The sequence below is a fragment of the Morchella importuna genome (assembly GCF_003444635.1).
Source record: "Morchella importuna strain M04M26 chromosome Unknown Morimp01GS023, whole genome shotgun sequence".
NCBI lineage: Eukaryota > Fungi > Ascomycota > Pezizomycetes > Pezizales > Morchellaceae > Morchella > Morchella importuna.
Genome location: NW_025763420.1, coordinates 99,478 through 125,838, shown reverse-complemented (window position 1 = coordinate 125,838; position 26,361 = coordinate 99,478). Strand labels below are relative to the sequence as shown.

Below are 26,361 nucleotides of genomic sequence, written 5' to 3'. Positions count from 1 at the left end.
GCAACACAAACAACCAAGCTGGCAAGCGGAAAATAGAAGCCAACAAGCCTTCAATGGCGACTAAACTCCCCTTCCCGCCATCCACACCCGGCGCCCAGGTGCGCCGGAAACGACGCTACACCTGCTGCACACGCAACTGGAGCTGGACTCCGAGCTGCCCGAGAGCTTCACGCATCCCGGTTGCTAGGCGACGAGGTACCCGACGACCACCGGCAGCTCCTGCCACAAGTGGACCGGTAGCAGAGGTGAGACCGGCAGTTCCTGCCACAAATGGAACAATGGTCACGGCGACGGCTAAGAGACGGTTTGGATTCAACGCGCCGAAAAGGGTCACGGGCAAAGTGAAAGATGCGCCGAAAAAAGAAGGAGAGCATGAGAAAGGTTGTACGGCTTCTGGCCCGGGCCCGTGTAGTGTGATGGGGTGCTTTAGCTCGGTGTCAAAGCATAGAGCAAAGTTCGAGCAGATGTCGTCGCCGACGGTGGAGAAGTCGCCGGAGATGAGGAAGGTGCCGGTTAAGGTGAATAGCCATTCCTGTCTTTTTTCTTGAGCTGTATACGGCAGGTGAATTGAGGAATCAAGTTTCTAACATAAAGCTTTGCAGACGTATTGGGTCCGGACAGGAGGGAAAAAGGAGGAAGTATTTTCTACCTCTCTACCCACGAGAACGCAACAGTGCTAATATCCAGCAGGAAAACCGACGCCCCGCCGCACCAACAAGAACAAGGCTCCCAGCACCAGCCCACAGAGCCGCCTTCCTCAAGTGCGAAGGAAACGGCCATGGCTCCATCGGCCGCCGCATCAGACCCGCCCTCGCCGGCCTCTTCGAAGGCGGACCTCCTAACCACACCCTCGAGTCGAACAACACCGCCAGAGCACCCCCACTCCCCCTCACAGGCCGCCATATCCCCGCTCCATCATCCTCCCCAGACACCGCGGCAAATACACTGCGCGCACCACAACCTGTCGTCACCGCCGTGCGAACAGTCAGTTCTCCAGCGCTCACCCGTGAGCAGGAGGTCCTCAGACGCCTCGAGGAGGCACACAGAAGCTCACCGGTGTTCCGCTGTGCGGGGCCGCGCAATATGAATGACTACTCCGAGGGCGGGCTCACAATGACGTATTTTGGGGATCCAGAGGGACTGGAGGAGTGTCCGCGGCGTGCGGGGATACGGAATTGGGTTAAGGGGACGTGGAAGAGTCTTAGGCTTACGGGCGGTGGGGAGGAGGCGAGGGTACTGGTGTTGCCGAGGGGGTGGCTGGAGGAGGGGGAGTAGAAGGTCCTTTGGTGCGCTGGTGGTTTTGCTATTTGTGTTGCGTGGGGCCGCGGGCGGTATGTCTTAGGGGATTGTGGGAGTAGATTTTACTTGGGTCTCACTGTTACACTGCAAATTATTTTGCTTTAATTCTACGAGGTGGTCGTTGTAGATGCTTAGAGACAAACACGCACAATAAAAAAGGCATTAAACATCCCCAATTTAGACCAATCCTTTTTTTCAAAAAGGTCATAATTATTTAGACTTAATCAAACCTTCATTCTGCGCATTCCGAGAGCACGCCGACGCTCTTCACAGACTATCACTCGCAATACCACACCTGAATACCAGACCCATATTAAATTACACAACACATTACTAACTTGAAAATTATAATAGTTTTGTGATATATATAATTTACTAAACCATATGGTCTGAATAATCAACTATTTCCAGATGTAGCCTTGGGAAATTCACTGACAGTGAACTGGTACTCATGAGCGCTTGTCGCTGTCTCTATATTTGCGATTGGTAGCTAGGTCAAGGACGAAAAAAAACTGATTGTTTAGATACAAGTACGCCGATTTCCTGCCAATGAACACCTCCCCGAGTGTATGCGTTACTCGACGACACACCCCATTCTCAACAGTACATCTGCAACGCTTTCGAAGGATGCAGTGATGACAACTAGCACACCCCACCACCACCTTACAGATGCTGTATTGATGGATAGGTCTGGCGTAACGAGTCGAGAACTGAAAGAGCGGGTTGCCTGCTTTTGGGATGAAATTGTGTGTTTCCGATGTTACCTGCGCGCTGGTCTGTTGGCAGGTTCTTCGCTTGTGTGCTGGTCCGTGCGTTGGCTGGGCGCGAGTGATGGCTTGTGACTCGACCGCTGGTTTCCGTATATTGGATGGGTGGCGTTGGGTTATGGAATCTAGGATAGCTGGGGGGATTGTAGTGGGGTTTGGCGCTGGGGGTGTGCTGTGCTCGGTCTGAGGCTGCGGGTGGGGGTGGATTCGGGATGCCGTGGGTTGGGGGGTATCCGCTGACCGGGTTTTCGGAAGAGAGTACTAAACTGTCAAGTAGTTTAAATACTTAGAAGGGGCGATACCTCTAGTCAGACGTCTAACAGTAATCCTGTTATCTTCACAGGCTTCTTTCCCTAAACTACCGAACAGATGCTGCAGTCATGTATTGAAGTCGGTGACTATTCATTTGCCGGCGTGTCAGGCCTGTGTGTAAGGTGAGTGGTAAAGGTGTGGTTCGGTAGGTGCCGAGTAGCTAGGGGCGTGTCTGCATGGTTTTTCTTGGGTGTATCGAGGTAGGCAGACCCTCATGGATTGAAACCGAGCTGTATCTTGCAGTGACAGAGAAAGGACGGACACTAGAGGCTCAGAGCATATGTACGTATGAGCACCTACCATTGAACTCAAGGTTGGTCATTTTCGAGCATTGCGGGGGAGTAGGCCGCTCTGAAGGAGGCTTTGGGGTGATCGCATTCGGGTCTTACTTGCTGTTGGCCTTGGTATTATCCAGAAGAAGTGAATCGGATTCGCCCTAGGAACTTAGAGATACCGAGTTGAACGGCTGTTTCCTTTATTTTTTTCTTTTTGTTTGGGGGGGGGGGGGTAGAGGACTGTAGCACATGCGGATCCTCTGGGTACTGGAGAATGCTGGAAACGGTGAAGTGGTTGTAGCTTGAAGTGATCTGGGGGTAGGTCTCGAGTTCGGAGGACTTTGTCAACGGTCTCATACGCCGCGGGTAGGTGGAATCAGTGAATAGGGTATTTTCTGGTAGGTTAGAGGATGTATTAAGTGATATGACGTCGATCATGAGTCGAATATCGATGGTATTGGTGAATTGAACTAATCGATATTGAAATTTTCGTGCTGTGGGCTGGATATGGGCGAAACGACTGGTGGGATGTGGGACTGGTCTCTTTGTTAGCGCTACTTAACATCCGCACAGTCACAACCAGACACCTAAAGATAGGGCTAGTGACTAAGCAACATCATTGCCCGCATCACCGCCGCGGAAGAGGATGTGATTCCAACCTACTTGAGATATTATTGGGACTCGTTTTCTGAGGGAATCGTATAAGATCGATGACGCTCTGAGAATTCCAGGGTGTTCGCTGTCGCTATTGAGTATCCGGAGTGGCTGCTCAAATTGGAGTAGGATAGTGTTCCGCGCGCTTCTTACATGTTCCTTGAGGCAGAGACCTAGCGATTAGAATACTAATAATCATAGGTCATGACCAGTTGATGATAGGGATGTTTAGTAGAATCATTCTTAAAATAGGCTTCGGCAGTCTCTGTATTTATTAGAGAGGTTTTGCTAGGTAGTTCGCATTATAGTCTGTGATTGTTTCTACAGCAACGCTCCGTAGTAGGCATAACCCCACTTTTATAATGGGTTAGACTAAAATATGGAGATAATTCGAATTATGAATTGCACTACGTTACGGACAAAATCATACATACTATCTGGCCACTAGCAATGTAAACAAATCCCCATATTGGTATTGGACTACGTTAATCACCATCCAAATTAAGATACCCCTAGGGCCCTCCAAACTCGCCGTATCACTTATCACTTCTCCTCTATGGATCATGGACTCCGCTAAATTTATTACATGTACCCCCTATTATTTTATCAATTGTCATTGAAAATGAGGCTTCCATCAGTTGAGTCGCTCGTCTGGATTCATATTGCGACTCAATTGTAATCCGGCCAGGATATCGTTTTGAGCTTAGCAACTACGATTGTGAAAAACCGTATTGCACTAATCCAGACGACATGCCAAGAGATTGCAGATTTTCATGATCTCTCTTTCAGTGACCTCATTCTTCATGTCTACTCAGACCCCACTGCCACAATCTCACCTTCACCAACTACCGCCAAAAAAGTGTTGTAATGTACGGGCTAATTCTAGGTTCAGGCTAGTTTTAGTTTGACTAAATACAACAAGCCCAACCCAAACCGCTCCATATTTGCCAAATTATGATTAGGGCCCAAACCACGGAAGGACCCTTACTGTCGTGGTTGCGACCCGAATCCAAATGAGCGGTAATATTGGGGAGAATGGCATAATAAATAGTGTCATTATAGTACGTTTACATTAGTAGTAAAACACTCTTTTTCGCTCCTCACTCATATAAATCACTCTAGCCTACTTGCGAACATCTATGGTAGTTGGCACTACATAACCAAACCCCTCTAATAGGGACGACATACTCCGCTGGGCGAGTTTTCTACCAGGTGACTCCAGGCGTTGGAGCTGGGCAGCAAGGCCTCGATGCGGCGAGGATTACTAATATATTGATATCAACTATACGAATGATAGAAAGAGGAATGATATATTAATGAGCAAAGACGCCAGTTTGGACGGTTTATGCGGACAGAAAGACCAAATCTTCGCGCAATATTGACAAAGTACTCTCCAGTATGAATTGTGATTGAAACAATTCATAATTTAAGTTATCTCCTCCTTTGAATTGTCATTGGTGTGGGAACAAGCTTGTGAACCTCGTCGCGAGGTTCTTTTGTTGTACACACCTTTGCACTTCGCGCATGTGAAATATATTGAAATAGTAGTAAGTAAGAATGGTATGCCCTTACTCTAAACGGCACATTCTTTTCGAACCTCGGAGAGTAAATGAGCAAAATAGTGTTTGATTGGACCTTTGCTGCTCCACCGAGACTGGTTGCTGTGTTGCCCTCAGTCCAAACAACTGGCTGGTTGCAGTGTCCGATGACATGGAACCAGGAATTTTAGCCGGACACGTCAGCAGATTTAAGACCCTCTCAGTAAACTAAGCTTGGCTGAATCCCAATGTGGCTCAACCTGATGTGGTTAATGTGCTCTGATAAACGATGACATCATGGCCACTCTATTCTCGAACTACACACTAGACCGTTTAAGAGATAGGAAGTCCGGAAACATTTAAATGCGTCAGTGCTGCGTCGATGCTGCAGCCAAAAGGATATATAAAGATTCGGGAAACCACCAAGAAATATTCAGGTCTGACAGACGAGAGTCTCAAGACCTGCCCCGCCGTCGTTTTTCTTATATCGTTAGTTTCAGTGAGACGCGATCGAAAATTGGATAACAAAGGGGGAATTGAGCCCTCTAGGGGATGATTCTGGAAAGAATTTTTCTCACGGGTTAGGCGGCTTTCGGCGGTTATGAAGTCTTGGCGGCTATTTTGAGCGAGTAGAGGTGAGACGACGACCATGCCTCCTCGATAATTAATCACTTCTATCCCCCCCTTTTTCGCAACACCCGATTTTAAAGGGATCAAGACGAGAAAGCGAAAGATGCGATGAATATTGTGAACAGAGTCGCCCTACGACCACTTTGCTGATTCCGGCAGTGCCGTTGAGTGAAAGGGAGGGGATGGGGGGGTCAACATTCAGAGTTTATCCCTTCGTGCGTTCCGCAGATGGGATATATTAGGCCCGTTATAACCATTAAAATCTAACTCCCTATAGACTCTGGACTGGCCGGAATAAGTAAAGTAGCCACAAACGGTGACTTGACAGACAAACAGGCTCACGGAATGAGGGTTAGATATATTAAGCAGCAAAACCCCTCTTTGAGCGATAGCCTCCACTCAGCACCGGCTCTTTCGAGCTTAGTACTTACCTAGGAGAAGAGCCCAGAAAATTTACGCCTTAATCGGAATCCACAGCAGCAGATAGTATGTACCAATGGACTTCAAAAATCAAGAGGACATGATCCATCCTTGGGGAAAACCCTCCTTATTGGCTGTAACCACACCGTTGAGGAGAACGGATTAGGGGAATAGTCGTACGGCCAATATATCCAGCTTCTAAGTTTAAAGAACTCCACAAGAGAGACGATACGAGAATACCTCGTGGAGCAGAGGTTTCACGTGTGGTAGCTAGCGACCTGTCGCTAGGCAACAAACCCAAGCTCTGAAGATCATAATATTATCAGTGTGCTCTATAGCTATCAGCAAGATTTCATACCAGAGAGACAAATCAAAGGCCTCAAGTGCAGGCCATCATCAGTCTACCTCTATTGTTGCGAAGAAATACCCCACCAGAGGGAACAGAAGCACCCAAGAGCGAAGCACACGGGCGCGCCTTACACGATACCTAGCGGCCAAGGGTCTCTATCACCAGAACGAAAGGCCCGGTAAGAGCAGGAAGGCTATCATGAGTGTGTTAGTAACGCACGGCGAAAGATCCCCTAATTAAAGAGAGGAAAAGCGCTTAAAAGCAAGCTATCATTCATAGTGTTTCCAGTGGTTTACCGGTTAGCTGGTTCGAACCTGTTTTACTCAACCGTTGAACTTGGAGTTTTTAACATCTTAACTCGACGGTGAAACGATTTATAATTCCTCAAAGCCGGTTATACCGATAGTTTAAATCGTTTATGCTAACTCTATTCATGACTTCGAACACCCTCACTTAGTCAGCTGAAAGACCCAGTTACTGAACTTAAACATCCTGCTCCAGACGATGAACCAAGCATGGAACGGCAGTTTAGGTTAATCTTTGCGGCAATAACCTGATGTGAGAGAATATCTGACCTGGCAGAGAAAGATCGATGCTCAAGGGTAGAGTACTACCCAATGGATCTCCATGTGTAATAGGAGGACGCTAGGAATAAACTCCGACAAAACGATCCGAGATAAGAGTTAACCGAGGTTGTGGTTCTAGCTCGTTCAACTCAGGGCCGAAACGCTGAAAAACCTCGAGAGTTAGGCTGGACTGTGAAAAGACCTTTGAAGGTTTGTAACTAACCAAGATACAGAATCATGCAGGTTCTAGATGTCGAGAGTGCCGGTTGGGGGAGGGTGGTTGCCCAGGCTAATATGCTAAAGAGTATGGTATCGCCTGGATTGCTCAGGTGTCTCTAGTCTCGCGAGAGTGTTTCCAATGGTTGGGACTGGTTCTAAGTTTAGCCAAAACTACTGACAACTAAATGGACCGAATAAGTGACCGAACATGTTTGGTGTGAGGTGTCCCCTGGCGTAGTCGTCTGCTATTAGCAGTTCCAACGACATACAAAACCGGTTTAGCTTCAAGCAATAAAATAAACAAAAAGGACGAGGACGGCTTACATACTGTGGCCCATCAGGCATTCACGCTCGAGGGAGTTCAAAGCCTATTATCCCTGGACTCCCCAGTTCGGTGTCGTCAAGACTAATGTGGTACACGATGGAGAAGTACTTCGTGCCTGGCATCGAAGTAAAGCCTCGAGGTGATACGAGGTATAACTTTCAACGAGGCGAATGTATCTCGCGAGATATATGGTATATTCCTCGGCTCGGGCTGACCAGACTCAACTCAATATACACTCCAGACTGCCAAAACAGAGACACTCATGTAATATATATCACGGGTGCTCGAACCAGATAAGAACTATTGAGAACCCACTGCCAAACCCTACCTCGAAGATCATCGACACAGCTCGAGGAATAGGTGTCTATGGCTCGAGGCAAGCCAAAGTAGATGTCCTCAGAGGGAGAGGTAACTCGATATACTCCGCCCTCCTCTCCTCGATGCGCTTGGTGGACCACACTGGGACTCAAGACCTATCGAAATTAACATTTGTTTGCTTCCCATAAATTGAGTATTAGCATCGGCCCTTGATAAGTGGATTAAGACTTTGTAAGGTCTGAAGATACTAACGAGATACCTTGAGAGTAGCTCAGGAATCTCGCTGAATCAGCCCTCTTTGCACGAGCGGCAGAGACATGGATATTGTGGAGCTGACGCGCCTTACCTCTTGGGTCAACCTTGCTTAGCGGTCAACTAGACCAAACAGTACGGTGTGTTCGTTCACGTTCACACGTCAATTCGTGAACTTTCGAGTTTCCCTACGATCACACCGTTGGTCAGCGGCGTAGTATATCGACTCGCTATCCTCATAGTATTCTTCAGCAGTACAGTATCTCCATCGGTAGAACTAGGTGGGAAGTAGACGCTGCGTTTGACATCTATTTGAAACCAAGGCGTATTCTGAAGGCGCCACATGGATAGTCCGCAGGAATTGCTTTTCGAGGTATTATATCGAGGGATCTCAAGAGATTTGGGTTGGTGAGGCGAGTATGCTTAGGGCGAGTATGCTTAAGGTAGGCCCTACTGCTCGTCGCTCAGGTGGTCCGCCATTACTCTAAAGGCTATTGAGGTGCTATGCAACGTACCTAAGAGAGCAGCCTGACTGGCCGATATCTGCGAGAGAGAATCTATAGGTATCTTGGGCAAAATTCAGCTTAAAGTTTAAAGATCAGTCTTGATAACTGGCCAACGAACTTTGCTTGGAAGGATGTCACCCAAACACTATTTTGACAGTTTGCCAGGGGGTATAATTGGGTAAAGATATGAAGTTGACTCGATACTTGCACTGTTGGTTCTAGTTCACAAACAGGCACGGCTATCCCACAGGGCAGAAGTACTGGTTACTCCTCACCTCTAGCAGCCTCGTAAGCTGCGCTAAGATTGCAACGAGATGTACACCAGGCTGCCAGGTGAAACCTTTCGCACAGCAGCTTTATGGGTACAATTGATCGCCGCGTGCCTGGTGTGCGGCTCGCTAGGTAGATGTATCGACCATCTCAATACGTGCCTCAACTCTAGAGCCGCTATAGGGGGTGGAAAAGATAAAGGTCTGTAGACTTGTTTCGGGAAGGATGAAGTGCATTATAACCCTGAAGGTAGCCCGAAAGGTGCCGTTTAATGCCACCGATATACCTGGATGCATCGTGAACCGCTCGTCATGAAAGGACTAAAAATCAGTTAGGGTACAGCACTAACAACAAGGTCTCAGCCTGGGTAGGAAGGGAATAGGACTGATGGTACCCACAATACTTCCTACCCAATCCGATAAGGACTATGATGCTCCTTTGTAGTGGGATGATTTGTTGTAGTGTAAGCACGTTCATGGATATGGTGAGGGGTAGTCTGTGTCTCATCTCTGTAGAAGAGGACACGAGTCATTATACACCCTTGATCAGGTCTCGATCGCTCTCTATAGCAAAAAATGGGTTACCTGGTGCTACTGTGTCTGAGTCTGTCGATCACAAACACCAAGGATCAGGTCCAGGATTTAATGCTGAGCATACGGTTAGTGTTACAGGTTATGACCTGGATGTATCAGAGAAAGCAAATTTCTCTCATACCCTAGCGTGGCCCATCCAGCAGATAGTTTACTTAGGTAAACTGCGAACCTTATGGCACCACTAAGTATTCCACAGACCGGCAAAGACAGCAAGTTGCTTGCCTTTACCTAAAATCAAGGTCACATGACGTCCATCCATGAGAGATTCACATAATTTCTTATAGGGACGGGCGTTGACTTCCAAATTTTATTTTTGAGGATGAATTCATTTCAGGCAGGAAGCATCTTGGATAAACCGGCTCACTCAGTGAAGAACATATATATATACCCACTAGACCTTTTGCATGTTTCCACAGACCGACAAGATGATTATATATGCAGGCAATCATAAATGTCCATCGATGGCCAGGGATTTACAGAATATTTCGAGCCATCATCAAATGTCGGGAGTATCAAGATAGCGTCGAAAAGATATTATTTTCTCCTCAACTATCTTAAGGTCCTGCTAAAAGAATCAAAAGCAATACATATAAGAATATTCAAACATTCTCATCAGCAAATACAGGACGTCCTCTCAGCAAACGAGAGCGACAATAATCGAATACAATAAAAACAATAGGAAAATAAAAACTGATAAATAAAAAAGAAGTAAAAGATGATTCCAACAAGACACCTACACTCAATATCATTGCAGCCTCGACACTGAAAGCGTTGAGTAATCTGAGATCGCGGGTGCTATCGGAGCTCGATATAGCTGTACTCTAGCGAGACGTGCAAGTAGAGGGAGATCTAGCGATGTTAGTCTTTCGGCCTGCGTATACTCAGCTAGGCACGAAGATAGGGACACCTACCGGGGGCGGAGATTCGCGCACTAAGAGAACAGCAGAGCTGTTCTATCCCATTAAGATAGTCGTACTATCCAGATAATATTTCGATAACTACTACCAGTTACTCGGATTGTATCGACTGCAACGGATCTTTTTCAGTTAGAATGCAGGGGATCTTTATAAACATGTCCGCCAAAAAGAACTTCCACATTGCTGATTAAGTTATACATACCGTATCTCAACACCAAACACCGAATAATCAAATAACAAAACTAACGTGGCCTTTTTTCGCTGGATCGACGCTTTTTTGGGTATTCTTGTCCGATCTTTTTGGCATCTTATATTGAAGAAATATCTCGATCGTCTTCGGCGCAGTGTCATTCCTCCCAATCAGGCGACGACCCTGGGGGAAAAGGCGGTAGAATTGTGGGGAACGGTTATTGCGCGGGAGGCGATTGGAATGATTGGAGGATGGTGGGGGCGGATTGGTCTCAAAGATCATCGCGGTACCAAAACGTTATCTTGGACTGGCACTAGCCTTAGATTTGGATTTAATCTTCGATGACTAGTAACTCACCCAAGATAGAGAACGGATTGGTACTGCTAGACCCTTGAACCTGAGGTTTCCGTCGATTTCTTTCTGACTCGGCCTGGGCGAGCAGAAGACGTTCTTCGGGAACGCTCCCCTGGCACCGACACATCGCCTCCGGGCGGAAGATCAGAAGGCTCTCTTCGGAAACCCTCCCCTGGCATCCACACATCGCCTCCGGGCGGAAAGTCTCGATGACGTCAAGAAAGAGGAGGGATGTCGAGGTGAGAAGAGAATTCTCCCCGCGCCATCCCGACGTCACACTTTCCAAATCCACCACTGGTCGCGAGATTCCCTCAGGACATCTGCCGATCGGCAGGAATCTCAGCTGGTCCTTCATGCTCAAGTCTTCCCATCCCTCCCCTCCCCGACTGGTAATTGGCACCGCTGTGAACGATCCGTCCTGGTTGATGCCCAATACTAGGTAAGGGCGTCTCTTTGCAGGCTGCGGGGAATAGGGATTTTTACTCCCAGTGACCTTCCTCTGCTCAGGGGTGAGCAGAGTAGTGCCCTGGGTCGACATGTAAATATCCCCAGCCCTCACAACCTCACGCCAGGACGATAACAGGTGTCTATTGATTACCACGGGTATTTTGGCACAGGGTTTAGGAATGTTCTGGGAAAGCTTTGACATTTTTGAGCAATGGTTTGGTGAATTGGAAGAGTAGATGATCAACCACGATGGTAAGTGGGAGCTACTTCTATTATAACAGATGTTTCTTCATTATTCAGAATGGCGTCACGAAGTACCACTATCCTTTCCATCATTAGTTATAAAGGCGGGGTTCCTCTATCAAATGGACGTCGAATGGAGGTAAGCTTTACCCTTTTTCTATAGCTATCTCCTAGTAGCGTTACCAATTATAACTCTCTACTGATATTATAGTTAGTCAATTCAGTCAGGTGTGAAATGGGTAATTTAGTGGCGGTGTGTCCAACTGTTGAGCTATCGATGGTTAGGGGGTGACAACATTTGACGGGTGATAAACTGATTATTCAAATGGAATCCAACAAATAGACGGTGACACAACGCAACTAAGAATTTGATGAACAAGACTTGAATTAGCTCGGAAACGTCAGTTTGGAGACCACGATAGTTTCCGACGGTCCGCTTGCTGGTCTGGGACCTTAGGATGCGGGGCTCGCTCCATATCTACATCTACCCAATGTACCTTGGCTTCACAAAAACACCTGTTAACAGGTGTTCGCGTCTTCGGGTCTTACTTTAACCTATGGGGTGTTTCTTCTATGACAACTTCGATTCCATCGACTTCCAGAATTCTGCATAGACGATCTATCGCATTGAGCTATTTTGATATTTTAATTGAGGTTATCGGGCGTAATCTCCGATATGCATTACCTTGAACTCCGAAATCCAGCCATTATCCTCTTGTATTTAGTAGAACAGCAGAGGTTAAAGACGAGCTTTGCACAAGAGTACCGATGATACTTAGGGTTAGGGCTCCGCAGTGATGAGTTAAGCGCAAGGAGGGCTGTACTTTAAAGGAGCTAAACCCTGACAGGAGTCAATACATGACACATGTGGAAGCGATAAAATCGAGTGAGATCCTATATCTCGGCTCGTGCCAACATTCCTCCAGCTACATACATGTACTTGTGAGAAAAAGATATCTGTCCCTTTCGGTTTGTATTTATGTACCTACATGTGCCCAGGGATCCCGATAAGTACATGTAATACAACGGTCATATAATTCCTATTTTTCAACAACGAAACTAGCCAACAAAATACGAAGTGAATTTATGATACTTTAGAAGGTGCGGATCATAGTTTTAGTAAGACTTATCATGAATAGCTACTACTTACTTTTTATCGCTGTTTGTCAGAAGTTGCCCTTTTGTAGGCTAAAAAACCCAAATTAATGACTTGAAAAAATGCGGATTCTATCCTCAAGACTCATTTATCATGCGTATTATTAAAGTATCTATCATAATAAGATGTTTTTTTGTACTAAAACATTGAAATCTTGATGCCTTTCGGTGTTGCTAGGTCAAACATTGCATCACTTATCGGGACCCCTGGATACATAGATGACATGACGACTAGTGGAATTCACATCCTACGATATAACGAAAAGGACGGATTTGATATATTTTCGACGTATGTACTCTCCAAAGTTATGCATGCACGCGTGGATAGAAACACCGGGAAAGGACGAATTAGGTATAACACAGGTCACGAATTGACCCGACTCACGTACCTACTTGTAGGTGGTAAGGTATTTTTGTTCCTCTTTTTTTTTCCGCAAGACGGCGACCAACAAACACCACAGCTTGGTGAGTACATTTAAGTCCCGACAAGCACATGGATGTGAAAGACAATTGTGTGCCCATGAAGGTTGAGAGTTGTTGGACAAGGTATCGTTTGAAAAAGACACTTTGTTGCTGTTCGGGGCGTGTGCATCTTACATACATTTTTGCAACTTGGCAATACATACATTTATTTCATCGTACATGCAAACATGTCGTATTTACATGTAGTATACTCCAATGGTAGCTAAAGTTGGTGGCGTCCCAATGGCTAGCTCACTACCGTTACAGAAATGTGGCATAGAAGACACCAGGTGGTGCACAAGGAAAATGATAATTGTTCATTATGTTTCGTTAGTGATGTTTTCTCATAGGTGTTCAATTTTCTCTCTGGCGGGGTGTCAGAATAGTGTTTTTTTGCCTATAAATAAGAACTCTGCTTCCTCTCCTCTTCCTCTCTCTCATCGAGCTCACAAACATCATCACTCTGGGGCTGAGTCCGCTCCTCGACTCTCTACATATGTGAGTGGGCTATCTTCCTTTCTGACCCTCGTTTCGGCCACCAGAGCAATGAATCACCTCAATCAGACCGACATGCAGTCTGCAATTTAGAGGGTGACTGGGCCCTGCATACAATTCTCACCCGTGAGCCTAAAATCTTTAAAGCCTAATCTCCGTTCTATACCTAAGCGCCGAATGCTTATTTATTGTTATACAGCGCCGGTGTCCGTCTCCTGTCGTCATCAGTATATTCTCCACAGGTTCAATACAGGCATGTGAGTATGCGGGTACTCAAGCCAAAGGCTCATGGATCACCACCTACTCAGGTATATTGTAACCCAAATAGACATAAAGGGCAAACTTCACCTAGCTTTACTAACAGACCCTATTACCTCTCTTATTCAAAACAGATGCCCTGTACAAACTCATTTACTTACCACCGGGCCAGCAATCCACTAAGGTCTTAATACAGCGCATGAGAGCCGCCCTGACGCCAGATCCCCATCATAGAGGATACACATTTCAAAAGTTCAGTTCACCTGCTATGATATGACGAGACCAGTTGCTACCTACTTTCACCTCTCCTACCAATCCTTTAACGAAAAAAGAAAACACCACAAAATGTCTAAAGGAATTACATGTAGGTCAACTACCTGCCCAAGGAAACCGGTCGAAATACGAAGAGACATATTGGCGTGGGGTTGTGGAACCAGGGGATATTTACTCGTCTACCCAGTCAGTTACTCTGCTCACCCCTGAGCAGAGGAAGGTCACTGGGAGTAAAAATCCCTATTCCCCACAGCCTGCAAAGAGACGCCCTTACCTAGTATTGGGCGTCAACCAGGACGGATCGTTCACAGCGGTGCCGATTACCAGTCGGGGAGAGGAGGGATGGGAAGACTTGAGCATGAAGGACCAGCTGAGATTCCTGCCGATCGGCAGATGTCCTGAGGGAATCTCGCGAACAGTGGTGGATTTGGAAAGTGTGACGTCGGGATGGCGCGGGGAGAATTCTCTTCTCACCTCGACATCCCTCCTCTTCCTTGACGTCATCGAGACTTTCCGCCCGGAGGCGATGTGTGGATGCCAGGGGAGGGTTTCCGAAGAGAGCCTTCTGATCTTCCGCCCGGAGGCGATGTGTCGGTGCCAGGGGAGCGTTCCCGAAGAACGTCTTCTGCTCGCCCAGGCCGAGTCAGCAAAAAATCAATGGAAACCTCAGGTTCAATATCTACTTTCCCTTGTACCAACTTTTGAAAAGAATCAATTACTTTTTGAAATGACAAGCACTCGTAGTACGAATACCTCCATAACCCATTCAACCCCAGTGATAATGGAGGGTCACGAGGGATCAACCTGGCGCAGGCTTCGACATATTCACCTCGAAAAGAGCTAGGACCGGCCCACATATGAGCAGAGGCGCTTCACGGGGAGCAGGAATCCGGGGGTCCACTCAACCGGAAAAAAGGCGACCTTACCTCATCTTGGAGACGCATGGTGATGGAACGTTGTGGCGCAGGCAAAGTGGTTACAGAACTAAGGTGGTGCTTCGGGTCAGGACAAGTCACAAGTGGTAACCGTGTCGTAACTAGCTATTCTTGTACTCTACAGTCTCGTCTCTTTTGTTTCTTCCTAGTCATCATCACCTACCTATCATCATAGACAATTCGAGCTTCGTTTCTGCTATCAGAGCATGAGCCTGTGTTGTCCGTGAATCACGTAGGATCCAAACAAAATCTATTGAACTCCTGTTTCGCTCCAAAATGTTTACAGCGATTCCGGTCACCGGCCGGTCTAGCAGAGGGTGGGCGGGTTTAGGAGGGGGGGTAAAAGTCGTTTTTGCCCCTTGGAACATGTTCCCGCGAGGGTATCTCGACCACTAGCTGATACTCCTGTGCACCGGCATGATGGAACCCTGCTAAACTCAACCTCACTTCTTTTCCTGGGTGTGGTGGAGGTCTTCCGGGAGGGCGATATGTGTGGGTTCTAAGGAAAGGTGGCCGGAGAGGGCCTACTACTTGTGATGGGGGAGTTAGCTAGGAGATCTGGGGCTAAGAACCGGAATGGAGGCAGTAAGATCTCTTCTAAGCCTGTTCTCAACATGTTTGCTGCGTCGTTGGAATTTTCCCCAGGGCTAGTCATGTAAAACACTCCTAGATTGTGTATCCGATATCGTTTATTTACTCTCCCACTATCTATAGCTAGTGCTTAAAAAATCAAATAGGTTCTTTTAGCAATATAGATTATTTCAATTCGATGTACAGGGAAAAACCTTTCCATATTAATGGAAAACTCGCATCTTTTTTCAGCAATTTCACTGCAGACTCCCATCTATATTCAGAAATACAATTCGTGAACCTTTAAAGCGATGGAGTTTTTGTGTATGAAGGCTTAAATGGAAAGGGAGTGTTACATTACTTTTCGCCTTCTGCTATATTGATTTGGGTGAAGTTTGCATTGGCTAACATGGGTCTAACAGCTCACTGTTTATCGATTTGAGTAAGAAAGGTATGATCCTAGCGATCATCTCACGTACTCCCGCCTTATGTTATTTTTGTCGCAAACGATCATTGCGTAGCTTACTATTTGTGTCTAAGCGGCGTTTACAATATAATACTGTGTTATGAATCAACGTTTCACAATTGTAAGGGGGAGCTCATCGTACCAAGTACCAATCCTTTGAGTTTATTTGATACATAACTCTCAACATTTGTCATCTCAAGAGTACGTGTAGTATTTCCCGTGTAGCAATGAAATAGGAGAGCAATTTCAGCGGGGCTGAAAGATACGTATGCCACCTTCTGCGACATCTTATCTGCTCAAGATAGCAGGCCCAGAAGTCAGATCTCCGCACGTAAGATACATTACCTGGCGTCTCAAGGTGCATGTGGTAGTTCAAGATATCAGAAATCGTTAGATATATATATTACCTGCGAGTTTGGGATGTTTAGATAAGCTGAGCCCGCTTTTACTCTGCGAGGATAAGGAAATGAAAGATAATGACGTCAACAGGGATATAGACTGCCACTCCGCTGCTGCCCTAAAGAGGCGTGTTCCTGGACCGTTCCGTTGCTATATCGCAGTCGTTCAGACCTCCTGATTAACGCTTCCCAGTCATCAACGGTGGTACTGGCTGGGTTATTATCGACCGCTAAGGCCCTAGTAGGCAGCTTTGGTGACTGGGACGCCTCTCTGTGTAATTAATTGAGCTGAAAACTAACACAGGCTTGGTCTGTTGGACAGCCAGGAAACGAGAAGAATATCACAATTTCTCTTGTGAGCCTAGGAGGTGTTTTACATATAAGTGGTATATAGACAATAGAGTCTTGTGCTGTTATCGAGCCTCTAAATTACCTACTACAGTGTTTATCACTTCGTTTGTGACTTGGACCCCGGTGGTCAATATCAACCATTGCATGATCAATCATGAAGCATCCCAGTCAAACAATTGAAGGTCAGAACATCGCTCAGCGTTCACTTAGTCACATTTGAGTCATCATTTTTGTGAAAATCTCAAGCTTCAATATCAACCGTCAAGCAGGTATCCGTTCCCCATTTCAGAAGGTTTGAATTACGGTGAAGCTGTATCTAGACTACAAGTGCGGGAAAGGTGGGTTCGAAAGCCTCGCAGCGGCTTGAGAGTCCAATTTCGAGCCCTTGTAGTAGGAGTATACACGAGCCATAACTCCATTATAACATGTAGATACTATGTAAGTACTTGGGCTTCAGTGTGTTTCTAAGTGCAGCGCAGCTCCAGTATGTATTAATTACATGTAAATATCTTTATATTCATCCCCTAGATAAGATGTACTTATTGTTTAGAAGTCCCGTGAATATATGTACCGCAGTAGTTCGTCTCAGCGGACGGTTACACAGAAGTAGTCAAAGCTGCCTTTTACAGCGCGTATAAGGGAATATTAGGGGGGGGGGAGGGAGCGTTTGCAAGACAAATGACCAGAACAAGTAATTCCAACGTCAGTATGAGTGCCCACTGAGACGAATTACTGCAGTATGGTATATGAACAAGATTCTCCTGGGTATTCACAAGGATGTATTCATAATTATTCCTGTATGAGGCGGGAGCCTCGCAACGAGCTGTCCTAGATATAAGTATAAATACATGTAGCCTTAACCCACTACATATGCGGTTACTTCCATTCTTTGCTATAAGTGTGTGGTTGGGTGTTATATGTACTACTATAGAAGCTTCAAATGCTCTCCAAGGCTGTAGATGTATTGATAAGAATAGCACGGAAAGATATATGTATGTTGTAAACTTTTCAGGAATATAATAACAATTTATCTTGCATACAGGTACTAACCTTGCTACTTGTGCCAGTCCCATCTTGAGTACTGCCCTTCACATAAATAGGGAGAAAACAGAAACTCCATAGGATAACTATGTAAGGCAGTTTTTCGAGTCGCCTGAAATACTATACGTTCCCAGCTTTGGCTTACGGGTGCGTAGCTTGCAGGGGAGTGGAGGTCTTTGAATATGACATTTGAGATGATCCTGGGTGGAAGGTCAACCCGAGAGGCAAAGATACTGCTCAATAGACTACTTTTACATAGCCCGATAGTCGAATATCTGATCTGAAAGTGTCGGACGCTATACTTTTCTTTATCGGCCAGAGGAAGTACATGTACTTGTGTATGTTCTTATCCTCTTTTAGGTGAGTCTAAAACCTTCAATTATAGAACCCTCAATGTTATTACGTACTGTCTACCCACAACTCTCTATTGCATCCTTCACCGCTCTAAAGCTGCCTGAACGCCATGGCTGCACGACCATTAACCCTCATTGACCGGAGCCCAATTCTGTCGACCGCGTAACATTACAATACGCGTCACACTGTATTATGCAAATCGCTCGACATCCAGTTAAATCTACTTCTGCAAGATCTCAATAGAACCAACCCCCCTCAAGGTTTTGCTCAGTTATGCCAGATGCAACCTATACTAGATGCAATTTTTCAATAAACTCCTCCGGTTATATTAAGTAAAACAATGAAGAATACTTTTCACCATTATTAGGATTAATTTATTTAGTTAGACTTGTCTGCTTCTTCCTAAGCATTTTCTGAGAATATTCTTGCAATTATCGAAGATAGTCGAATTTGGTGTTATAATGGTGGCGGGAGAAGGAGTGAAGGACATCGGAGCTTGCTGCTGATATCCGGTAGTTAGAGATTGAGCCGGATAGGAGAGAGCCGTTCTCATGGAATCCAACGATACTCTTGCTAGAGACGTAACCACCCCAGCATTGCTAGGATCCTCTGAAGAAAACGTATCCAGGTCGCCCCCCAAAGCACTGGAGGAACTAGTAGACTCTGTCGACAATGATAGGGACGAGATACTACCGTAGCCGGCGACAGTAAGGTGGGGCGAGACTATTACAGCATCCACTTTGGTCTCGAGATATGCGGGCCTCTTTGGGACTGGAAGTGCAACACTGGTGTATTCAATGTCTACCAATGTTCGACGAGTAGCGATATCCTCGCCATACCCGAGAATCTCCATAGCCTTAGAACGACCGTCCATGAATCTCTCATTCTTTGTTTGTTCCCGGCCTCTTGTCGGTAATCTCTCGCGAGCGTTATCCTCTACCGGAAAAGAGGCCGATGAAGATGAGGTTTTTATACGCCCTCTGGTACTATTGGGAGTGTTTGCAGGCACTACAACGTGGAGTAAATCTTCTGTTAGATAACACTTCTCAAAACAACCAAGGATGGAGGGAGGGGAAAGGAAGGGGGCGGTTTTTACACAGAGAATTGTCACAGCCCACCGAAAAGATAGAGATATCTCTTATCTCTTTACCACGAGTAAGCTCATCCCCTCCATCGATGACTCTTGTAAAGTCTTCCGGTTCGTGGGTTGAACTAAGTGCCGTTTGGTGAGCAAGTTCCTTGCAAGCCAGATAATAAGCAACTGACTGCTGAGGATTGGTTCCTTCCCCAACAAAGCGATTGACGTATCCTGGTCCTTGGTAGAGAGGCTTCACCGAGAAATCATCGTCCAAGCTTTCTTTGCTGATAATATTTTTCCGAGTAGAACTCTTCTTCAATTTGGTATCAACGGATACTGTACTGGTCCTTCCTGAAGTGTGATTGTTATTCCATTTCTTCACACCATCTGAAGAGAGCACTAGTTGTAAAGACCCTGACTCTTCTCTCTTCTGCTCCTTTCTCGCTGGGTAAGGTGCCATTATCGGAAAGTATGGATTTCTTTCTCTTTTGTTTTCATCTTCTGAAAATGGTTGAACTGCGGGCGCAGGTTCTACTACTCTCTGTTTCCTTTCGATGGCCTCAATCCGTCCCCTTATGGCATCCGAGATTTTTATAACCTCATTCCTCGGCGAGTTGACCTCTAGAGCTCTCACCTCTGTGCACACCGCATCCCCTTTCCCTCCCACTCGCCCTGGATCAGACACCCCTGGAGAGACATCGGGACCATTAGCGCCTATCGCCGGTGTACTGTTCACTGCGAACATTTTCACTCTTTGCTCCGCAGCAGCTGCTGAGCGGCCAATCCCTGCGGATCGCTGTAAGATAGCATTTTCAAGTCCATCCAATGCTGGAGAAGAATGCAGAGATCCGTGTCGGGGTTGGTGCTCTTGGCTTGAGATAGTATGCTCTCGGGTTAGGCGGCTCTTAGAGCTACGTTGTGTTAGATCATTATCATCGTCGTCCTCTGAAGATAAATTCAACCAGCTTCCCTGGCCTGGATTGCCATTTGGATTGCCAGCGTACTCCATACCCCTGTTCTGGTAGCAGTCGGTGTAGAGGGCTTCCTGGTTTTGGGGGTGTTCGCAGGTAGTAGGGGAGTATTCTTGAGAGTGATTATTAAACGGGGAGGATTGATTGATTTGATCAAAAAATGATTTTTTGGCGTAAGGGGAATAGGGCAATGAATGAGAGAGACGTAGTGAAGATACACTGCTATTTGGCACAAAACTATCAGGTAACATAGCGGTAGGGTCATGTCTGTGCGCTAATGGTTTAGTAAGTCCAACTCTATTCGGACCCTTGCTCTTTCTTACGTCCCTGCTTGGAACTATGTCGGGAATATGGGCAGAACCAATAAAAAGGTCGTACGAAGGAGTCATGTAATTTCCAGACTCATGAAAGAGGTTTTGTGCCCGACCCAGCAGTTGTTCCTGAAGTCTTTGATGAAAGTCAATGGTGTTTCTCCTAGTTGTGGGTGAAACAAACGAAGGACCAAAGTTTAGTGAGATCACATCCTCCGTTGTTCCACCTTTCATCCACTCTATCAACCTCCACGCTGCATTCGTCATGGTTAGGCGCCGAACCTCGTCCTCTGGGGTTTCCAGCGAAGGATAACTTTTTGGGATGTTCTTTATTTCCCCACCTGTGATGCATTCCTCTGTAGATACCTCCACTTCAACAAGTTGTTCATCGTTCTGCGGGCCACTTGGTAACACTTCTTTCTGATCGAGCACATCAACCCGTAGGAGCTTGCAATCCCCCGGCTCGGAGTGATTTCTCCCGATAGGTTTGTGACACATCTGCGCAGCGATATCTGATTCATATCCCTCATCCTTCTCGAAGTCCAGCTCTACCGCCGCTGGTATATCCCCACAATGCCTTTCTAACCTCCTAGCCTGTTTCAGCATATTCCACACAAATATTGCATCAGCGATGCTCATCCTCCCGCCAGACCACAGGAGCAGATTGGTGATGTTCTGGACTGGTTGGGTGTGTTCAAACAGACCCCTCCCTTTAGGAGGCTTGGAGGGTGTTGGTTCGGTGTCCGTAACCTTTTCTGCAATTGGGTTTAATGTTTCTGTTGCTATAGGTTGTTTGTAGGAAGCGTGAACGCAGTTCGGGTCATCGATCTCTGGATTCTGGCGAGGCAAGGAAAGGACAATCTCCGGAACCTGGATTATTTTACGGCCCAAGAATCCATAGTGTGACTCAAGTAGTACCTGCTCGTCATGGGCCATCTCACCTCTGGTAGAGCAATCATCCTCCTTTTCGTGTACTGATTCTGGGAACGCTTTCTGGATGTTTCTGAAGGTCAAGGGTATGTCGGAAGTGCCTCCCTCCGCTATTTGGTGGACTGTATCTGGTGAAAAGTCATCCGCTGTGGGGGGCTCCATAGGACCATGGATGAACATATTGTTGGCATAGAACTTTCTTCCATTGGACCGTTTGTGAACATGTTGAACCTCTGGGAGATCATGAATCCAACACCAGATACTCGATTCCTGGTCCTCGTGCATGACAACGGTGGCGGGGAGTAGAACAGAAAAGCAGGTGCGCGGGGTATGTTTCCTATGGGATGGGACTGAAAATGAAGATGGGAAGAGGGGGTTGATGTATTGATGAACCTTGGTTCGAGTTCTGATTGTGGGGAACTCACACCGGAGTGTGATACGTGATAGATTGTGTGCTTCGAATCAGCACACCTCACTTCCACCAAGACTGTTAACATTATCTCAAGACATCAGTGAGAGAAAGTGGACCCTTACCACACGTTTTGTCAGAAGAGAGTTATGATGGTGTAAAAGACTGTGAGATCAATGAATATGTGAACACAGGTAAAAGATATTGCGTCAAGGATATACTAACCCATATGAAGTCACCTTTATTGATCTTTACCTAAATGTACATACACGTGATGAGATTACATGTTGCTGTACGGGACCTGGAAGTGCAGCCACGTGCGCTACTGTACGTGTTGTTCTGGCTGACCTGGCCTATGATTTCCCTTTCTATTGGCATTAGGACTTCTATGTACCTCCTCGGTGACCTGACACGTGCTAAAACTTTGCATGCAAATCTTGATCCGGCTGAATACGGGGTCTTTTGAGTGATACGTGATCCGATGAGCGGCGTGGCATCCTTCTGTATGCTGTTTAACCTCTTTGAGAGAATCCAACAATTCAGACCTGTTATTATGCACTCACGTTCTCAGATATTCTTGTTTATGTGGCTGGGTGTGGAAACAAGCGTCATATTGATGAGCCGCACCCTTCAATCAGGCGTATTTTCTAATGAGCCTCAATGCCAGTCGAGTCCCAGATTCCAAATTCGACACAATCATCAACATAGGACGCTCAAGTTACCTTCAAATGGAGAGAGGAAGAGATTATAACTTTTATTATCGATATGTACATCACAATTCTAGTGTCATACAAGATTTCATTGCGTGAAGTTGGCCCCAAGCACGGCAACCTTGAACTACATGTACATGTACCCACGTTCACGGAAAATACCAAATATATCCAAGTTAACTTCATGTTCTGTTTGCAGCCCCTATCTTTTGATTCCACAAAAAGTCACAACACCTTGAGTTCTCCAATATAAATATTGAGTATAGGACTCACTTACAAAAGCTATCACTATTCAAGAATCATATGCTACACAAGTCTTATATCAATTGATTTTGACGGGAAAGGTACGATCTCAAGGACGTTAATGAGCATTTAAATCAATCTCGTCCAAAGACTGCCTTCGCTCTTGATATATGACGGTGTCGACAAAGCTTTGCCGTACGACCTGGCAGCTCCCAAGTTGAACAAAGCTGAACTTGGGGAACGGCCCTGCCCAGTTTTGTAATGTCCTCTTCAGCCCATCCTTCTAAACCCCCTCCAGCACAGAGTGAGAAGCTAGATATACCGTTCTTGAGATCGAGAGTGTATATTTCTCCTGTAGAACGTAAAGGTTTGGTAGAGCGAGGAGCTTCTAGGGTCCTGTCAACAAGGTAATCATGAAGTGCATCATTCTGATTCATTAAATGATCTCTCACAGGGAACTTGGAAAAGAAAAAATCGATTGGCTGTCTTCTTGTGGGTGATGGTAGTACTTCTTGTCTTTTGGTCCATTAAAGCTTCAAACCTTCCCTGAGTGAGATCCAAGCCATTTTTCCTCTGTACCACAGTCCGGAATCTCTTTCTCAATGAATGTAATTTATCCTCGCCCCCCTCCCCCCCTTTGCATGTATCAACATAACCAATCAAATCTTAATCCATCACTCACACCCCCTTTGTGCACCTTAAAGCTCTTAGGTCTCTGACGGACTGGTATCTTGCTGGAGAGTCTCATCGGACCTTTCGTAGACTCCTGCACTGAAGTGAGCAATCATGGAAATCGTGGGACCTCGCTTTTTGCCACCCCAAGATCTGTTAGATGATCAAAACCACAATTATCTTTCATTCCACTAATCGAAACCTCATATATGGCACGGCTTTAAACATACTGTCTTAAATCCACAACTGGTTCACGCGCTTTAGCTAACGAATAGGCGAGATTTGTAGTAGACTTAGGTTCGTAGTTCGTCTCAAGTTCTCAAGGATAGGTGTTGACGCGCAAGACAGGGGCTAGTGCCCGACCATTTCCCTCACAGATAATGGATCTTGTTTCGTCTTTGTCAGCATATAAGTCTGGTGTTGATTCCGTTCGGTCTCTTATTAGAACCTGAAATTTCTAAACTTAGTCTCACAATTATAATAACCTGGGCTGTAAGTGTCTCCTATTGGTTGGGGGGGTGCGTTGGGGTTCTGTTCTAATAGGCTGCTCTTCCCGAACTAGAGATGAGAACTGCGGACGAGATGTCTAATCACATACCTCATATCAGCTAGACATTGTGCATGTATTAGAATATGATTAAGAAGACGGTAAAAATGGATAATAATACCTCTTGATCAATCTAAAAGCTTGTTAAAGTTGTGGCTCGCTATCCCCCCCCCTTCCCAATTTCAAGTAACAAACGCGATTTCCATGACTGTGCGTGCTTCCTTAAATCCATTGTTAACATAGTCTTTGAAACCAGAACGCGGAAGCTCTGAAGTCCAAGTTCACACGCTAACAAATTTCGAAAGTAGGCCGATCGTGATATCCGTTTTCATTTGGAAACGCTCTATGCCTGTTAACGTACAGCTCCAGTTCAAAAGCCACCACACGACAACGAAAACACACTAAAATGCGCCAAAACGTTGCATTTGCCCATAACGCAGTAACACTGGTGAATGGTTGGTATTGCTTGGACAGATAAGTATACTTATAAGTACCTCAATTTATGAATTTCGCACCCAGCAAATAGTTATGAAAGTAGTTGGATTGCTCAGTATGGGTGTGATTTTGGTCTTGACTGGAGTTTCAAGAAGAAACCCCACAGTTCATGGAAAAATTAATATTTATGCAGTCCGGGTTTTGGATAGACATCGGTATTCCTGGAATATGTTCTGCAAAACCTCATATGATCATTCACCACAGATGTGGTGGGGCATGAAGTTGAAAAGGGTTGCTTTTTGGTGTGTGGTTTCGTCGTCGGACGATGACCTTTTAACTGGAGCTGTATGTACATCCTCTTGAGACAAATCTCTGCTGGGTGGAGTACATTTTCAAATTATTGTGTTTTGTAGAGTAAATGCTGCACCCCATATAAGAAACGAGGTAAGAGATGATCTATATTCAGAATTAGATAAAATTGCCCGGCGAGGGTGGAGTGAGAACAAACTACTCTGGAAATGGTATGGGGAGAGCCTCCTAGTGAATCCAGCCACAAGTACTACTCGATAGAAAAAGTCTTTTACTTTATTAATAGCCCACCTTGAATAATTCATACAAATAGTGCCCTGACTTACAATGAGTCCCACTCTACATTTGTCTCTCTGGATTTGTGCGTAACGGCTCTTGTCAGGAACTCAAAAAGTCGTTTCTGAGAGGTTTTATGCTGCGGGCTAAGAAATGCGAAGAAAAGTCCAGGAAACAGCCGTATTCCCTCAGTTCCTATCCCATGCGTCTCCGCCTACATTGATAGGTTCATGAAGCCGATGCTCCTCCCAATCCACTCCTCATGTTTATTGTGTGGGTAAACTAACGCCTACAGCGCAAGGATTAGCTCAGTAACTCTATCGTCGCGTACCTACTACGGTCGAGAGGGAGTATTGCTTGTCTTGAGCTGGCGAGAACATACCCGACCCGCAAGGGCACGCTTAGCAAACCGCCAGAGCTCCTTCATCTTTTCCCGCCAGAGCGCCGGAAATTGAATGAGTGTCAGTTTCTTAGCGTAGTTTATTCAATCTCTCTCCGCTATTGTGATATAGGCTGGGGTATGTGAGGTTGGTTGCGGCGTTGGAGAGGCAAGTGTGATCGACGCGTCGGTTTGGAAAACTGAAAAGGTAGGCTGGAGAAATATCAGCGTCGTAAAGATCATTGTTTTCTCTGGCTCGGAAGTGCCAGCGGGCACAAAGTAAAGTTTACCTGGCACACGTTTCGAACACAATTCTCTTGTGTGTTCATGTGCAGTTGAGCCGCTTGAAAAACCCGTTTTCAAAGGCCCTCTTATTAGTTTCTTGATGACTCACCGAGGCGGATGCAGGTCCGAAGAATGATTAACTCGTCTTAGAGATCCGTAGGACAGCTATTCAGCCACGGTACTATTATTTGCAGGTGAGACATAATAAGGCCAAGAACACGTGTTGTTACAATTACTTGCGCACGGACCACACCCATCACGCTGTAGGGATCTCAAATGCCGCTAGCCGCATTAATCGATCACTACTAATATTCGAAAATCGCCTAGCGTATAATTCAAGTAACGGTAAGCATAACCAATGCCGGTTTTCAGAGCAGAGACATGATGCTCTCTTTACCGTGTGTTTTCTTAATTATGACCGAAGGCGATATATATAGCAAAACTCACGCGAGAAGAGAAGCACATCAAGACAAGATTATAAAGCGAGGAATCAGATCTCTTTTTTCACTTTTGCTTATCGTTTTTAATTCCTAGCATTTTTATTTCACAAACAGTTCAACAGACTGAACACTTGCAACCAACTAACTCACTAACAAGGGTACAA

General features: G+C 45.9%; 4 protein-coding genes across 4 annotated transcripts; 2 read left to right on the top strand and 2 right to left on the bottom strand.

Annotated features, from left to right (window-relative positions):
* Nucleotides 1-53: 53 nt before the first annotated feature.
* On the top strand, nt 54-1,275 carry LAJ45_07250 (uncharacterized protein; the record flags this gene model as incomplete). The annotated part of the gene is made up of 2 exons (XM_046116808.1): nt 54-518; nt 688-1,275. The coding sequence occupies 2 exons, from the start codon at nt 54-56 to the stop codon at nt 1,273-1,275; spliced, it is 1,053 nt and encodes a 350-aa protein (XP_045969843.1).
* Nucleotides 1,276-10,731: 9,456 nt separating this feature from the next.
* On the bottom strand, nt 10,732-11,403 carry LAJ45_07249 (uncharacterized protein; the record flags this gene model as incomplete). The annotated part of the gene is made up of 1 exon (XM_046116807.1): nt 10,732-11,403. The coding sequence occupies one exon, from the start codon at nt 11,401-11,403 to the stop codon at nt 10,732-10,734; it is 672 nt and encodes a 223-aa protein (XP_045969842.1).
* Nucleotides 11,404-14,159: 2,756 nt separating this feature from the next.
* LAJ45_07248 (uncharacterized protein) lies at nt 14,160-14,931 on the top strand (the record flags this gene model as incomplete). Its single annotated transcript, XM_046116806.1, has 2 exons — nt 14,160-14,178; nt 14,252-14,931. 2 exons carry the CDS (start codon nt 14,160-14,162, stop codon nt 14,929-14,931), a joined length of 699 nt encoding a protein of 232 aa, XP_045969841.1.
* Nucleotides 14,932-18,584: 3,653 nt separating this feature from the next.
* LAJ45_07247 (uncharacterized protein) lies at nt 18,585-21,777 on the bottom strand (the record flags this gene model as incomplete). The annotated part of the gene is made up of 2 exons (XM_046116805.1): nt 18,585-19,210; nt 19,353-21,777. 2 exons carry the CDS (start codon nt 21,775-21,777, stop codon nt 18,585-18,587), a joined length of 3,051 nt encoding a protein of 1,016 aa, XP_045969840.1.
* Between the last annotated feature and the right edge of the window lie 4,584 nt (nt 21,778-26,361).